General features: G+C 37.2%; 3 protein-coding genes across 3 annotated transcripts; 1 reads left to right on the forward strand and 2 right to left on the reverse strand.

The window, feature by feature from the left end:
* Window positions 1-3,402: 3,402 nt before the first annotated feature.
* On the reverse strand, window positions 3,403-7,492 carry LOC116851512 (pre-rRNA 2'-O-ribose RNA methyltransferase FTSJ3). The gene is made up of 6 exons (XM_032830973.1): window positions 7,300-7,492; window positions 6,314-6,777; window positions 5,074-6,013; window positions 4,464-4,877; window positions 3,981-4,365; window positions 3,403-3,889 (listed from the first exon to the last, which is right to left on the reverse strand). The coding sequence occupies exons 1-6, from the start codon at window positions 7,364-7,366 to the stop codon at window positions 3,637-3,639; spliced, it is 2,523 nt and encodes an 840-aa protein (XP_032686864.1). The 5' UTR covers window positions 7,367-7,492; the 3' UTR covers window positions 3,403-3,636.
* A 1,316-nt stretch (window positions 7,493-8,808) lies between these two features.
* LOC116851513 lies at window positions 8,809-11,892 on the forward strand. The gene is made up of 4 exons (XM_032830975.1): window positions 8,809-9,227; window positions 9,354-9,626; window positions 10,168-10,383; window positions 10,597-11,892. Exons 1-4 carry the CDS (start codon window positions 8,967-8,969, stop codon window positions 11,014-11,016), a joined length of 1,170 nt encoding a protein of 389 aa, XP_032686866.1. The 5' UTR covers window positions 8,809-8,966; the 3' UTR covers window positions 11,017-11,892.
* Window positions 11,893-11,958: 66 nt separating this feature from the next.
* LOC116851514 (ADP-ribose pyrophosphatase, mitochondrial) lies at window positions 11,959-13,532 on the reverse strand. Its single transcript, XM_032830976.1, has 2 exons — window positions 13,233-13,532; window positions 11,959-12,909 (listed from the first exon to the last, which is right to left on the reverse strand). Exons 1-2 carry the CDS (start codon window positions 13,456-13,458, stop codon window positions 12,275-12,277), a joined length of 861 nt encoding a protein of 286 aa, XP_032686867.1. The 5' UTR covers window positions 13,459-13,532; the 3' UTR covers window positions 11,959-12,274.
* Between the last annotated feature and the right edge of the window lie 1,035 nt (window positions 13,533-14,567).

A 14,567-nucleotide genomic window follows, 5' to 3' on the forward strand; every position in this document is an offset into this window, starting at 1 on the left:
ACGCTGAGCGTTATGAGCGTTCGGCGCTTCACCTCGAAAATGACAGCGAAAAATAGCGCGAGTGATGCCGTCACGCTACTTTTAGAGTGACGTCACTATCGATTTCATAGCGACAAAAAGTGTCTCCTCGAATAGTCATAGCACACTCATAACTCTAACAGAGTGACGTCATCACTTGCGCTATCTTGCGCTATCATTTACAAGGTGACATCGAACGCTCATAGCACTCATAGTGTTCTTAGTTCGCTACGCGTACAATTATGAGTATATTAAATAGACCTTATGTTTTCGTTCCGTTGAATTGTGAAAGTATACATGTGTTATATGCATTTCCGCTTATATTATATGCTACCCACCCACAGATGTCTAGGTAGAAGGCTTCGGATTTGCGTCGCATGAGATTTTCGGTTGTATGCGAGAAAATGGCGGCGGTCCTGTGTATGTGACGCGTGTCACTTGTGTATCTTACAATATGAGTCAGCGTGGCCATTAAATTATTGTCGTAAGACCAAAATGCCAGCATCTTATTGCATCAAAAAATGTCGCAACAAAAAATAAATGATATTGGACGTTGCTCTTCTCATTATCAACAAATGAATTTTATGACTAAACGTAGTGAAAATATGTGGCGGTAACGACCATTTTCTCGCATATACCGAAACTCTATCGGACGCAAGCCATGCTATATGTAATGATGGTGTGATAATAATCTAGTTGAGTATAGATATCTGTGTATCCACCACGTGCATAGCATATTCCACTTTATCGTCATCACTTTCTAACGACGAAAAGTCAACATGTTCTCGCAAAATTGCAACAATACCATTTTTAATTATAGCTTGTTGCAACGGAAATCAATATTTTCTCCATTCATATTAAACTTGCAAGCGCAAATGAGCATTAGCGTCTCATAGTGTGTCAACAAGCTCTCCGAACGCTATTGTTATTAGCGCACCGCGTCCGGATAGCACACTAATGCTATCACACTATTGACTCCCCGAATAGTGTTTATAGCGTTAGCGTCTCGTAGCGCGACAGCGAACTATCCGAACACAGCCAAAGTCTCCAATATATCAATAATCCAATATTTGATCATTGGGTAAACAGTAAAGTGTTATAATGATTAACCCAGTAAGCAAATTGAGCGCAGACCGCGCAGATTGGCAGCAAATTTGATCAAAAACCCACAGCAAAATCATAGCCATCTGTGTCTACATTAGGCTACGGTTTTGGCGACAGATCTTGCTGTCGGGCAATTGGTGCCAAATTTGCAAAAACCGCGCAAAGCTTGCAGCGCAGCAAGGTCTGCGCGGTTTCTGCCGCCAATTTGCCTTCAATTCGCTACAAGCTCTGCACAGTTTTTGCTGCAAATCTGCAGCAATTATCCGACAACAAGCTCTGCCGCATATCTGACGGCAATTTGGCAGCAAGATTTGATATAACAGATCCTGCTTCAAATTTGTTACCTATTTGCCATCAAAAGTTGATAGCAAGCTCTGCTCGAAATCTGCTCGCGCAAGTTTATCTATCTAGGTATATACACGTGTAAATTGCGTGTCATTCAACACTCAAACAAGTTAGAATTATAAGTCTTACGCTTTATGCACAATGCCAGGCAACAGGAGGTTTCTTCTCAACTGAATTAATGCTGCGTTGGAACTGCACTGGTTCGGAACTAGTACTGGGTTTTTACCTGTAGCAATCGAATTTCCATTCGAAATGATAATCTTGGTGATGTAAATTGTTCAGAGAGAAAGTTAAATCGGATTACCAAATCGTGTCTGTGAGGAATGGATCGGATTAGCGGATGTAGAGGAACGTTGTGTACATACTTGCGTCTCTTAAGAAATAAATATTACCCAGTGAGAAATGACTTACCGATAGATGTCGAAAAAACGTCGAATTGACGTCGATTCGACGATTTCGACGTCGATTCGACGTCTTTTCGACGTCTATCGGTAAATCATTGACTTGACATTTACTATAATATCGTTTATTAATACGAATAGTAGAATTTTTATAAATTTTTAATCGGAATACAACAAAACGTGTTATACACCGTATTACATGATTATAGTTATACACCGTATTACACTATTCACAATAGTTTAGGTGAAGTAGAGATAGAAAAGGAGAGACAGATCCCTCTCTCTCCCAGGATTTTGACGAAATCACAGTTGTTGGCCAAACTCTGCTTATAGTAATTCTAGTGCAGACATGCCAGACAGAATGGAAAAGAACGCCATAGTGCAGGAAACAACATAGCCCGACACTAGAAGTTTGTTCTTTTTAACTGAACTAGTGCTGCACTGTAACTGCACTGGTTCGGAACTGGAACTGGCGAGTACAGCGAAAGTTTATAGGATTGGTCTGCACTCGATGCAGACATGTCAGATAAGGACTGCGTTCGGAGAAACGCTATTTAGCGCTATGAGTGTGCTCCGTCCTTGCTTGTTCATGAAAAGTTGAACAAGGACAGAAGACGCTCATAGCGCTAAATAGCGTCTCCCTAAACACAGCCAGGATGGAAAAGAACGTCATAGTGCTGGAAACTACATAATTTTAGACACAAATAACTTTTCAGATAAATTCATTGAACTGCGTTAATGTACCTCAGATGTACGCAGAACCTATCTAGGATATTACCACCACCATCCCTTTTCTGCAATATTCATCTCTTCCATCTTCATATGCAATATTCATCTCTTCCATTTGTTCTTTTTACCTGAACTACCTGCACTGGTATAGTAACTTTTGCTCTTGTACTGCACTGCATTGCTTGTAACAGCTTCAGATCCAGTGCAAAAAGTTCAGTGAACTGTTGCACCATTGCATTGAGTTCTGCTGCATTGTTGGAAAGAATAGTAACCTCGGACGTTACTTCTGCTAGAAAGAACGCACTAATGTACTCTTCTTGAACCAATGCACGAAGTTCAACTTGAAAGAACAACCTAGGCAATAGTAAATCGGATTCGTCAATTATTTCTATTCTCTGTTCCTATTGTCTGTCGCTTGGCATTCTGCAAAGGGCTTTATGTCTATTCCTATTGCCTGTTGCCTGGCATTATGCATAGAGCGTCAAGGCCCTTGCAGAATGCCAGGTAATAGGCAATAGGAACAGGGAATAGGAATTCGGATTGGTCAATTATTTCTATTCCCTGTTCCTATTGGTTAATACTTATTCCTATTGCCTGTAGTCTGGCATTGTGCAAGGACTCTCACAGTTTCTGCTACTGTCTAGGGCGAGAATTGAATGCATGGTATAACTCATAGGCCGTGTTCCATTTTTACTGCCACTACTGAAAATCTATAGTATATGTGACGAAAATTGTAGATTTTTCAGTACTAGCAGTAAAAATAGAACATGGCCAATGACAGGTCAGGCAGATATATGGAGTTCAATGTGTTAGATGACTTTTTATTTTTAAATAGTACGATTCTATAGCAAATAAAAATATTATACATTGTTGCTCGTCTAATGTATTTGACCTGTTTGTAAGCTAAAAATTTTAAAGTTTGGCGTTAAATAGAGTATCGTATCTTTAAAATTGAACAAACAACGCAAGTATTGTATCGTACAAATGTTTAGATGAAATAATTATAAAAATAATTTCTATTCTATAAAAGAGATAAAAGCTACTTGACTCTCTTTCTTTTCATAGCTTTGGCTTTTACTCTTGAAGTCTTTCCACTTCGATGTTTCTTCCCGCGGCCCTTAGACTTTTCTTTCGCTTTCGCTGTGCGTATATCTTTTTTCATTCGCGGATCCACTATTTTGTATCGACCTTTCACACCAGGAGGCCTGACGGCGCGTTTCTGCGTCAAATGTTTCTTCGCAACGACGTACGTAATTTCCTTCTTCGGTTCCTTGGTAGCTTTTTTATACAGCCTAAATTAGACGAAAGATAGAATTAGATGTGTCATATATCGAGATAACATATATCGAGATGGGATTAGACATTTTGATAACTGGTACTTACGCTGCAACTTGTCTGGCCTTCTCCCTGTCGCTAACGTCCGTATTGTCCATCAACGCCTCCACTTTCTTCTTAGCCTTCTCAAGTTTGCGAATCGCGCGCTTCTTTTTCCTTGCCTTAGCTTCCATCACTTTTTTGATCGATTTGACATTTACGTCCTCGACTCTTTTCTTATATTCGTCTACTAATTCTATAGGTACAGGTGTCTCTTTCTTCATGTGCTTCTCTTCGTCCTTCACGAACCAGTCCGGCAAATTCTCGTCGTTAAATGCATATCTGTTCCAAGATGTGTCGATCAAGTCTCTTCGGGTTTTTTTACTTTGAATCAGCAATGAGCCGAGTGCTAAATCTTCTGCAGTCAATTTCCTCTTTTTCGTCGATTTTTTTTCTAATTGATCAGAAACGAATGTTTAAAATGACGTGATTATTAATAGTTATTTAGTGTATCAATCAGTGAAATTCTCTATCAAATGAAAGTTTGCTTACCTTCTTTTCGAGGTACTATCTCAAAACCATCTTTTCCACCAATCTTCTTCGTCTTCTTATTAGACTTCATTACTTCTTCCATATCATAATCGGACTCATCCTCGGAACTCTCGTTGTCTTCACGTTTTTCTTTTTTGTCCTCATCGTTTTCTACCTTCTTCTCTTCTCCAAGAATATGTCCACCTTTCTTCTTGTATAGCTCAATCATTCTGTCCAATTCATAATTTTCATCGTCCTCGGTCACCAAATCTTTAAACACATCTCTTTCAAACCAAAGCTCCGCTTTATGAATCTGTTTTGTTTTCTTGTCTCGGAAGTCTAGATCAGTTAGCAATGGATTATTACTAGAGTCATTAAATTCCTGTTTTTTCTTTGGCAGTCTCTTCGTACTTTCGTCCTCCGAATCGTCTAGACCTATTTCGCAAAAGTAACTTTGTAGTTTGTCTTGTAAATTATTATATTATTATTACTATGTAATTAAATTAAAGAATAAGTGGAAAATATCCGTGATAAAATTATACGATATAGAAAAAAATATCTTAGAAACAGCTAGAAGAGAATATCATTCAAAAATTAATATTTGACAGAGAGAGAGAGAGAAGAATAATACCTAATCCAGATATTTCACCATCTGGGTCGTCATCCGAGTTAGCATCACTGTCAGTATCCTCGCTATCTTCCGTCTTGTAATATAAACCCTCACTGTCCAAGTGTCTTACATCTTTCTCATAACGAACAGTCTTCGGCTTGACATTTTCTTCGTCGTCAGAGTCCTCCTCGCTCTCCGCTACAATGTCGGGTGCTTGATCCGTAACTTGTTTCAAATGTTGATAGGTTTGTATCTGATTTAAATTGAACAAATCGTCTCCTTCCAATTTAGGTCCCTCGTCACCTTTATGAATCATTTTCAAATTGAGGCGTTCGTTCAGTTTTTGTCTCTCCTTGTGGACTTTTTTTTTCTTGCGTTTCAGTTCTTTCGCTTCAGTATCTCTGAGCTCGGAAATTTGTTTCTCGATTTCCGCGTCTTCCAGATCCTCCTGCTCTTCCAGACTAATAGTCGCAGGCGCGGCTTGATCTTCAAGCGTAGATCCGTCCTCTTCTTTTTTCTCATCCGACTGTACCTCTTTTAATGCCTTCCACCATTTGAGTAACAGCTTTAAATCCTTTCGACCGAGTACTTTGATATCTTTGCAACATTCTCTAATTTCTCTTGTTGTTTTCTCGTGTTTATCGATGGCTTCGTCATCGATGACTATTTCGGAAGCACTCTGCAAAGCTCCCACTGCGTCGTCACAAGCGATAAACTCCTTTGCTGACAACTTATGATATAGCGTGTAATCGTTCTCAGGATATCCTTCGGCCTTAGATTTCTTCTGCCTTTCTGGATGGAAGATATTTATCTTGTTTGTAGTTTGCATTTCTAATTCAGAGAACACGTATTTTGGATCAAAAAATTTAAGATCCACTTTGTCAGGAGCAATATAATATTGACAAACAACAAAAATTTCCGCGGACTCGTTACGTGAAGCTTGAGGTTTAGTAGCATGTACCTGTAATTAAAACCATGATGGTAACGAATCGCAGTTAATTGTTAGATTTTTGACAAGTTTCAGTTATTCCATAAGTAATTGCTTATTTGTAACTCCAAATTCAAATGAAAACAAAAAAATACTTAAATTTAATTCAACAGTATACTGAATGTATAATCTTTTGTCCATCTTACAACTAGTTTTATCTTTAATTTTTCAATTCCATTTTGAGAAGAATTTGTAGATTTTAAAATTCTACTTACTTTATATGCAATTACTTATGATGATGATTGATAAATATGTCTAGAGTAACATTAATACCTTCTTGAATAATTGTTTCAACACCCAGATTAATGGATGATAATCTTTAGATCGAAATATTTTTGTCACAAACCAACCACCAGCTCGTAGAAATTGAGTAGCTACTTTTATAGCAGCTAAAGTTAGAACAGCTTGTTGGTAAGCATCGTGAAGCCAATTTTTTCCTACATTTGGGGCTCCGTCATTTAAAACAACATCAGCTTTCCATGTTTTCAATTCTCGTGTGATAGCCACTCTGCATTTATCTGTTGTAATATCCTCTGTAAGGCTGATACACCCTGGTATAGGCTTTATGGGAAATAAGTCTACGCCTACAACTATAGATGATACTGGCATATTTTGTCTGGCGACTTGCATCCAGCCACCAGGTGCTGCACACAGATCGATGCATACTCGAGATTTTTGAAGAAATTCATACTTTCGATTTAACTGAATTAATTTAAAGGCAGCACGTGACCTATAACCTAAATAAAAAAAAATGTTTCATTTTGATCTACTATTTTAGCACAATTTAAACACAATGTTGAGTTTAAATAATGGATAATTATACAGTTTACTCTTCACTCGCGAATTTAACGATAAAATATTTAATCGGCGCGCTTTTTAAAGGCAAACAACTTTTTTATGTGGAAAAATCATCGCTCTCTACTACAAAGCGAAAAATTAATCGACAAAGTTAATTAGTATGATTAGTATTTCTGCCAGATTCTTATTCTACATACAAAAGCACGACGATTGAGCATATTTTTATCGATGTAGGAGGTGATGTGTATAAACTGAATAATTGCCCCTAACCTTAATAGTGATCAACTTTGTCAATAAATATTTCGCTTCGTAGTAGAGAGCAGCGATTTTTCCAAATAAAAAAGTTTTTTGCTTTTGAAAAATATGTCAATTGTGAATATTTTTTTTCGTCAAAATCAGGGGTAAAGAGTGTAAACTGTATAATTACCTAAAGTATTATAATGATTAACATTATTTATTACCTGTTTCCTTGGCTAATTGATAATACTTGTCTTTCCTCTGCTTCCCAATCTTTGTTTTCTTCCCCATCTTAACTAAGAATTAAATTGTAAATTTTTTAAGTAAACGTATACACGTGTAAATCGCGTGCCATTGAGCACGCAAATAGGTTAGAATGATAAAAGCTCGTCTCTCTCTCTCTTTCTCTCAGTATATGGTTACATATACATATAGTATAGGGATTTTCAAAGAGACATATCCCCCCCAATCCACTCCAAGTCAATTGGTCTGTTCTTTCGCTCTGCACTGCTGCACTAGTGCAATAAGTTAGAGTGAGACAAATATATATTTGTCTCTCTCTAACTTATTGCACCAGTGTAGCAGTGCAGGCAAAAGAACAAACCAAATAATGGCTCCTGCACACAAGACGCGGCGAAAGTCCGCGCGACAGCTAATCAATATGTTGTTTTTCCGTAAGAGCTAAAAGGTTATTACGGAAAGTAGCATATTGATTGGCTGTCGCGTGAACTTCCGTCGCGCGGCAAGCATTACCGCGTCCTTTGTGCAGGAGCCATAAGAATAAAGATTAATAAGAATCAACTAAGTTGTTTGAAAGAATGATATCGTGATATAAAACCCAGGGGCTCGATTTTCTAACTGATTTCTATACGTAAGTTTTACTGCGCACCTATTTTATGGTATGATTAAACCTGTGCAGTAAAATTTACGTATATGCAACTAGTTAGAGAATCGAACTCCAAGAAGATTGCAAAGCAAACGTTCCAAAGATCTCAATGTCCGAACTTGTCCGAACACGTCTGATCGTAACGGCGGCTAGGCCGAAAGTTAAGGTCAAATCACATTAACGATTGGCGATAGATGATTGACGATTGAAGATTGGAACTTGACCAATTGGAACAAAGCAAACCAAGGCTGAAGCTTGTTGATTCGTTAAAATCTAATCTTTAATTGTCAATCGCCAATCGCAAATGTGATTTGGCCTTTAGCTCGTCTACAATAGCTGTAATGGCTCCTGCACACAGGATGCGGTAATGCTTGCCGCGCGGCGGAAAACCGCGCGACAGCCAATCAATATGTTGTTTTTCCGTAAGAGCTAGAAGGTTATTACGGAAAGCAGCATATTGATTGGCTGTCGCGCGAACTTTCACCGTGCGGCAAGCATTACCGCGTCCTGTGTGCAGGAGCCATAACGCGGTCTTCAATATAAGATCTGACTATGAATACCGGCCTGACATAAAACTTGGTGTCACTTTTATAGTCTTTTGGAATATATAAATCTATAGCAATATACTAATTGGTTCTTTAGCTTAAGTTTATGGTTACAGTTACGACAATTTCTATGTGAAGGTCCTTACTTTAATTATCGTAAATATCCATTATTTCCACCGTGCAGAAGGACGCATATAAAATATCGATACTCCGGACGATACTCAGATAATAGGAAAAAGCATATCGATTCGTATCTAAAGGCATATCGATACGTATCGATAGTCGTATCGATACTTTCGAACACTAATCTTTTTCTCGTTAGGTAGCGTAGTGAACGTAGGTGAGACTTTGTGAGATTCGGCGTAAGGTGCCGAATTGCGTCTCAATAGTTATCCCAATAGGCCTTAATTTTTATTATAACATAGTCTTCCTGATACATACGTGACAAAAAGAAAAGAAAATGTGGAAGATTATAACTCGTGGCATCCGAGAAACGTTTGAACGACGTGCCTGTCGCACGAACGTGTATTCACAACCATCGCAAGACAACGCAAAGAACGAAGTCAAAACAAATGTAACATGCCAACAAAGCTGTCTTGCTCCGATTTACCTTGGTTGGAACAAAGGTTTTTGTGGATCCGCAAAGAGTGCCGATGCTAAAGACAAAGAGCGCGATTATAAATGGGATACCAGACACAGTTGGCCAGAAGCCATCGGCTGGGTAAATATCTCTTCAATGCATAAATGCTATAATTTTAATTATGACATTTATGACTTGAAGTGCTATAATATCATACATCTTAGCAAACTCCTTACTAAATAGCTAACAGAATATATTTTCCATTAGTCCAGTATATTGGCTGTTGGATGGGTTGTGTGCCAGTCGCTTTGTCTTCAGAAAAGAGTCTTTGATTCAGATAAGAATGACAGAAAGAGGAAATTATATTATACTGGAGTGAACAACTTGCTCACTCAGATAAAAACTTTGCAATTCAAGTCAAGTGTTGCAAATATCTTACCAGTTACCAAATGTGTGAATAATAGCAACAATAGCAACTTACAAAATTCACACTCGCAATGGCATACAGAGAGGCCATTTGGTCCTCTTACTATGGAAGAGGTGAGAATGTTATTTTGCAGAGGTTATACTATATAACAATAGGTTGGAAGTAAATAGATCAAATTTAAATTAGGGTAAAAATTGATGACATATTTATTTCATAATAAATTATTATTTTTTTCCTGTACCTAGAGACAAAAAATTCAAATATTAGGTATTACTTTATTTCCTATGCAGTAATTTATTAACAAATAATAATAGTTGCTTTGTTGAAAATGCTTTCCATTTGTAGTAGAAATAAATTTGATTACATCTTCAATGAAATAAATCACATATAAAACTTGAGTTATATATAGAATTAAATATATATTTAATAACTTTCACGCGTAAATATATGTATTTTACCAGGGAATTAAAATTTATAATGTACTCGGTCAAATTCACTGTAAAAGCATTCATAAAAATATTCTAGATTAAAGGATAACTAATATATTAATCCTCTCTGCAATTGTTTTTTTCAAATAAACTCTTTTATTCTTCCTCTGTATACATCAAGACAATTACAAAATCCCATATCCCTATAGATTTTCTATATCCTCAGGCACTCAAAGAAGCAACCGATGAATTTAAAAACATCCATAAAATAGTCTTAGGAGAATATGAATTTCGTTACGGTATAAAAGCTTTGGAAGAGAAACGTTATAAAGATGCTTGGACGCATTTTTCACGAGGCGCCAAATTATCATCTCCTGGCAGTATGTTCAATTTAGCTCTGTGTTATGAATTAGGTATTGGAACATTAGCAGATCTAGAGAAGGTACGCTCTATACTTTGCACTTGGAGTCCTAAACATTGCCTCTAAATTATCTGATTTAAACAAAAAAAAAAATATACATGCATGAATTGAAAATGACAAGAAATGGGAAAGATTATAAGTTATCACACCTGTATTGATTTACGAAAGACACACATTTGAAAGAAATGCGGGATATGCTCCTGAGACATGTATAAAAATGTGATTTTTCTCCAGGCCGCAAAATATTACAATGATGCCGCGGATTACGATCATGCAGAGGCATTGTATAATTTGGGAGTTTACCACGCTCAAGGAAAGGGCGGCTTACCGGTCGATATTGATACCGCGCGCACCTGTTTCACCAGGGCGGCAAAGTTGGGTCAGGTGCAAGCGCAACGCGCGCTCGATCTAGAAAAAGCTAATATTAAATCGAAGGATACTAAAAGCATCTCCACTAAGTCAATAATTTCCTTGAGAAATGTAGAAATAAATGAGATGAGCGACATGCACGAAAAATTAATCGATAAGATGACGAACTTCATTGCGAAGTCCGATGCACCGGAATATAACGAAGAGATAGCTCGAGACTCCGCTCGCGTACTTATGGATATCCTTGGTTTAAAGGAACCTCAGCCAGCTATTGTGACATATTAATTGCCATGTTAAACATTGGATCTCGTTTATTGAATTAAAATACTTTTATGTAGTTATATACATATAATACCGCAGTACAAAATCGTACTATGTAGATGCAGGCAATCGAGTATCTAATTTCTACGTAATATTATTCTGTGCAGTTATTACCTCAAAACGTATCGCGTTACGTGTGCATAGTATTTTTACAAGAATTTACGCGATACGTCTAGTAGCGATATCGACGCAAATGGCAATATATATTGCTCAATTTATAACGTACGTGTTATAAGTTGAAATTCTGCTCTAAATCATGCACTCGTTTCTATAACACTATTTTCACTACGTTTAAGAACGAGTATACTTATTAGTATTCAATATATCAATATATATCTATATATATATATATATATATATATATATATATATATATATATGTGTGTGTGTGTGTGTGTGTGTGTGTGTGTGTGTATGTATGTGCGCGTTATAAATGCATATTTAATTTTTATTATTATATTGTACATTATTGTAAGAAGGTATAACAAATATCTAATTTTTATACAAGGGAAGCAATCCTCTTGTATGTAATGCCACTCGACTAGGAGTTGAGTCGAAACTTTGACTGTGATGCACATTTGAACGTATTATATCTGAGGAAATGCGCGATTACGTTATTTTAATTGAGAAATACGAACATTGAATGTTCTAGTAAACTTGAAAGTGTCTCTTATATTGTATAATTAAAAATTTTTATTTTATATACGTACATAATCGGTTCTCTTACATCGAAAATTCATTTTATGAAATAAAGATTTTGTCAGTACGTGCATATCAACTTGGTATGTATACTTTAGGTTATATGATACATGGTACAAAAAATATAAAATTTTTATAATCTCACGGTTTTTTAACAACCATATCCTTTATTGAAAATAATTTACATTATCATAATACTTGGGTAGTTTACAAATAGCATTTTTTTAAGAATTTTATTTTATATCGCGTTCTGCAATTTTATATAATCGAAAAAAAAATTGCTCAGATTCTATAAATCGATATAAAGTGTGTGGTTTTGAAAGATCAAGGAAAACACCCGAGAATTAAAAAGAAATATAGTTTTTATAACGTACAATCAAGGATAAAGAAAAAATAAATGGCGAGTAAGAACAGAAATAGTGTTGCGACACGTAATATACAGCATTCCTACTCCTATTTGCCATTTACTTTTCCTTCATTATTCTGGAGAATGTTCGAAAGAGAAGGGAATTGCGACCAAACTTCACCAATGTGCGTCACGTCGCGACACGGTCTTTCTAATGAATTCGCTGTGATTCGCGTACAAATTAATTTGACGGTTTACATCCATCCATCTGACATTACGCGCGTCGTCCCCGGCCTTCAACGCGAGTTTCCCAACAACACTATTGTCCTCATCGTGGAAATTGATAGCCACCGTCTCCATCCAGGCGTTATCTGTGTTTCGCGGATCGTCCACGTATCCTTTGTAAATCTCGTCGCCTTTCGCGAAAAAGTCCGCTATAGAATCGCGCAGAGTTTTCCTCTCAGCGTTGTCCTTCTCCAGGAGGCTCAGCGCTTCCTCCATGAATTCCCTCATCAGTGTGGCAGAAACTGCTTCACCTGGATCGACCATACCTCCCGGAATGGCCCATTCGCCGGAATCCCGTCTTTGTATCGCGACGAACTGCAATACCGGTTTCTTTGTGTACCCGTCTATCTCTACGGCTCCCGTATTATCACGTTTCCATCGTGTGACAATTGGGTCAGCGGCGTGATTCGGTCCCCAACGACCTAGAAGCCCGCGTCCGACAATACCAGTTCTTCCTACGGGATTCAGTGGATAGCCGTTCGCGTTGATAACGTAGTTACCCGTGAAACTCCTTCTATTCACCTTACCTGTCGACAAACGTGTCTCAAACGTGGCGCGGTAATACTTCGCATGCGCGTCAAATGTTCCATTCTGGATGCGTTCCACTTGGTGATCGCCACGAGTGCCATTCTATCCTTGTTTAACATCAATTCATACATCATTAAGAAACAAGGACAGAATGATGCTCACGGCGATTATCAAGTGGAACTCATCTTCTATGCTGCGATCAATTCCTTAACCTCGATGTGTGTCTGCATCCTCTCGGACTTCTCTTGCTTTCACGCTAACTTTTGACTCGCGGTTCGTAATAAATTTAACGATTGGACGAGACAAAAGAAGAGATAGTTACCGTCTACCGTGTTCCACTTCGGTTTAAATGCGGGCTCCTTGATTTCTGGATCGGCCCAAGGTTTACCGCGAAGAATGCTGGCGGTGTACGCAACCGGCTTGTATTCGGGATACTCAACTGTCCATGGAACTTTTTCCTTTGTTACTTCGAATCTTCTCACGCTGCTGGACGGGTATAGACCCTGCGTACACTTTTGATGAAGCATTCTTGCGTGTCTAACACTCATTGAACGATTTTTTGTAGAAGCATATCGCGATAGGATATACGATGATCGTGATACTTGTTTACCTCCAGTGGCGTACTTAACGATTCGTAAGCCCCACGTTATATGTCACGTTTTTTTTTTATCGAACAGAGTTCAAAATAGAAAAAATTCAAGATTTATGATATGCATCGGTACACATCTATTTGGGTGCAAACAAACAGGATGCAAGAAGAAAATCGATACGTTCCCACATTGATTTAAATCTATATTTTATATTACCTTTTATGCTTATGTATATATTCCAGATTTTGTTAAGATTTTCGAGTTATAATATTGTTAATGGCAATCTTATGTTGCACATACATTTGATCGGAAGGTCCTTCAAACACGCGAACGCGCATGATAAATATCGTAAACGCAAAGTAGTATACTGGCAACGTGAGATTTTGTTCAATCCATGCAAAACGAGGCGCACATGTTTATTTAAATATATTTTATCGAGACAGTACAAGAGGACACATCTCGGTCTTTTTAATATTTACTACATAATGTAAGTTTCAGCGCTCTCTTCGGGGGAATACACGTGAACTTTATAAAATTCTAAAAAGTCTTACAATTCATTTAATCCTTGGCATTTGTATGGCATAGTATCAAAGTACGAATTACACGTATCGTAATAGCGCGATAAGATTATATACTATATTTACAAAACGTTGGCTCTCTCTTTCCGCTACTTGAACGCATAAAGATTTTTGCAAAACTTGATTTTTCATTACGGTCCGTTCGATCGTGTGGAACTTTTTGACAAATCTTGCATATATTTACGCTGGAAGACTAGATTAGAAGTATCTATAAAATTTAACAAACCTTAATAAATCAAAAACTTAGGGGAATAAGGGCATATAGAACCACTAACACAGATGACGTAGTGTTCTAAAACTAGCTATAAAACAGCTAGTATCTATTTTCACATATGTAGAAATTAAAAGAAATATTTATTCAAATAACCAAACGCGTTTCGGTCCTTCAGTAGATTCTCTTCAGTGGTAGCAATATAAAAAAACTTCGATTACATATAAAAAGATATTATATATATATATATATATATATATATATATATATATATATAT

This window comes from Odontomachus brunneus, unplaced genomic scaffold, assembly GCF_010583005.1.
Source record: "Odontomachus brunneus isolate Ranch 3 - 2012 unplaced genomic scaffold, Obru_v1 Obru_scaffold_176, whole genome shotgun sequence".
NCBI classification, from domain to species: Eukaryota; Metazoa; Arthropoda; class Insecta; order Hymenoptera; family Formicidae; genus Odontomachus; species Odontomachus brunneus.

Coding starts and splice junctions, on each gene's coding strand:
- LOC116851512 (XM_032830973.1), bottom strand. CDS start 7,366: ATGGGGAAGAAAACAAAGATTGGGAAGCAGAGGAAAGACAAGTATTAT. Junction 4,366..4,463: donor GATAGTACCTCGAAAAGAAG/GTAAGCAAACTT, acceptor CTGATCAATTAG/AAAAAAAATCGACGAAAAAG. Junction 3,890..3,980: donor AAGGCCAGACAAGTTGCAGC/GTAAGTACCAGT, acceptor CGTCTAATTTAG/GCTGTATAAAAAAGCTACCA.
- LOC116851514 (XM_032830976.1), bottom strand. CDS start 13,458: ATGAGTGTTAGACACGCAAGAATGCTTCATCAAAAGTGTACGCAGGGT. Junction 12,910..13,232: donor GAAGTGGAACACGGTAGACG/GTAACTATCTCT, acceptor GTTTGTCGACAG/GTAAGGTGAATAGAAGGAGT.
- LOC116851513 (XM_032830975.1), top strand. CDS start 8,967: ATGTGGAAGATTATAACTCGTGGCATCCGAGAAACGTTTGAACGACGT. Junction 9,228..9,353: donor GGCCAGAAGCCATCGGCTGG/GTAAATATCTCT, acceptor ATTTTCCATTAG/TCCAGTATATTGGCTGTTGG. Junction 9,627..10,167: donor GTCCTCTTACTATGGAAGAG/GTGAGAATGTTA, acceptor CTATATCCTCAG/GCACTCAAAGAAGCAACCGA.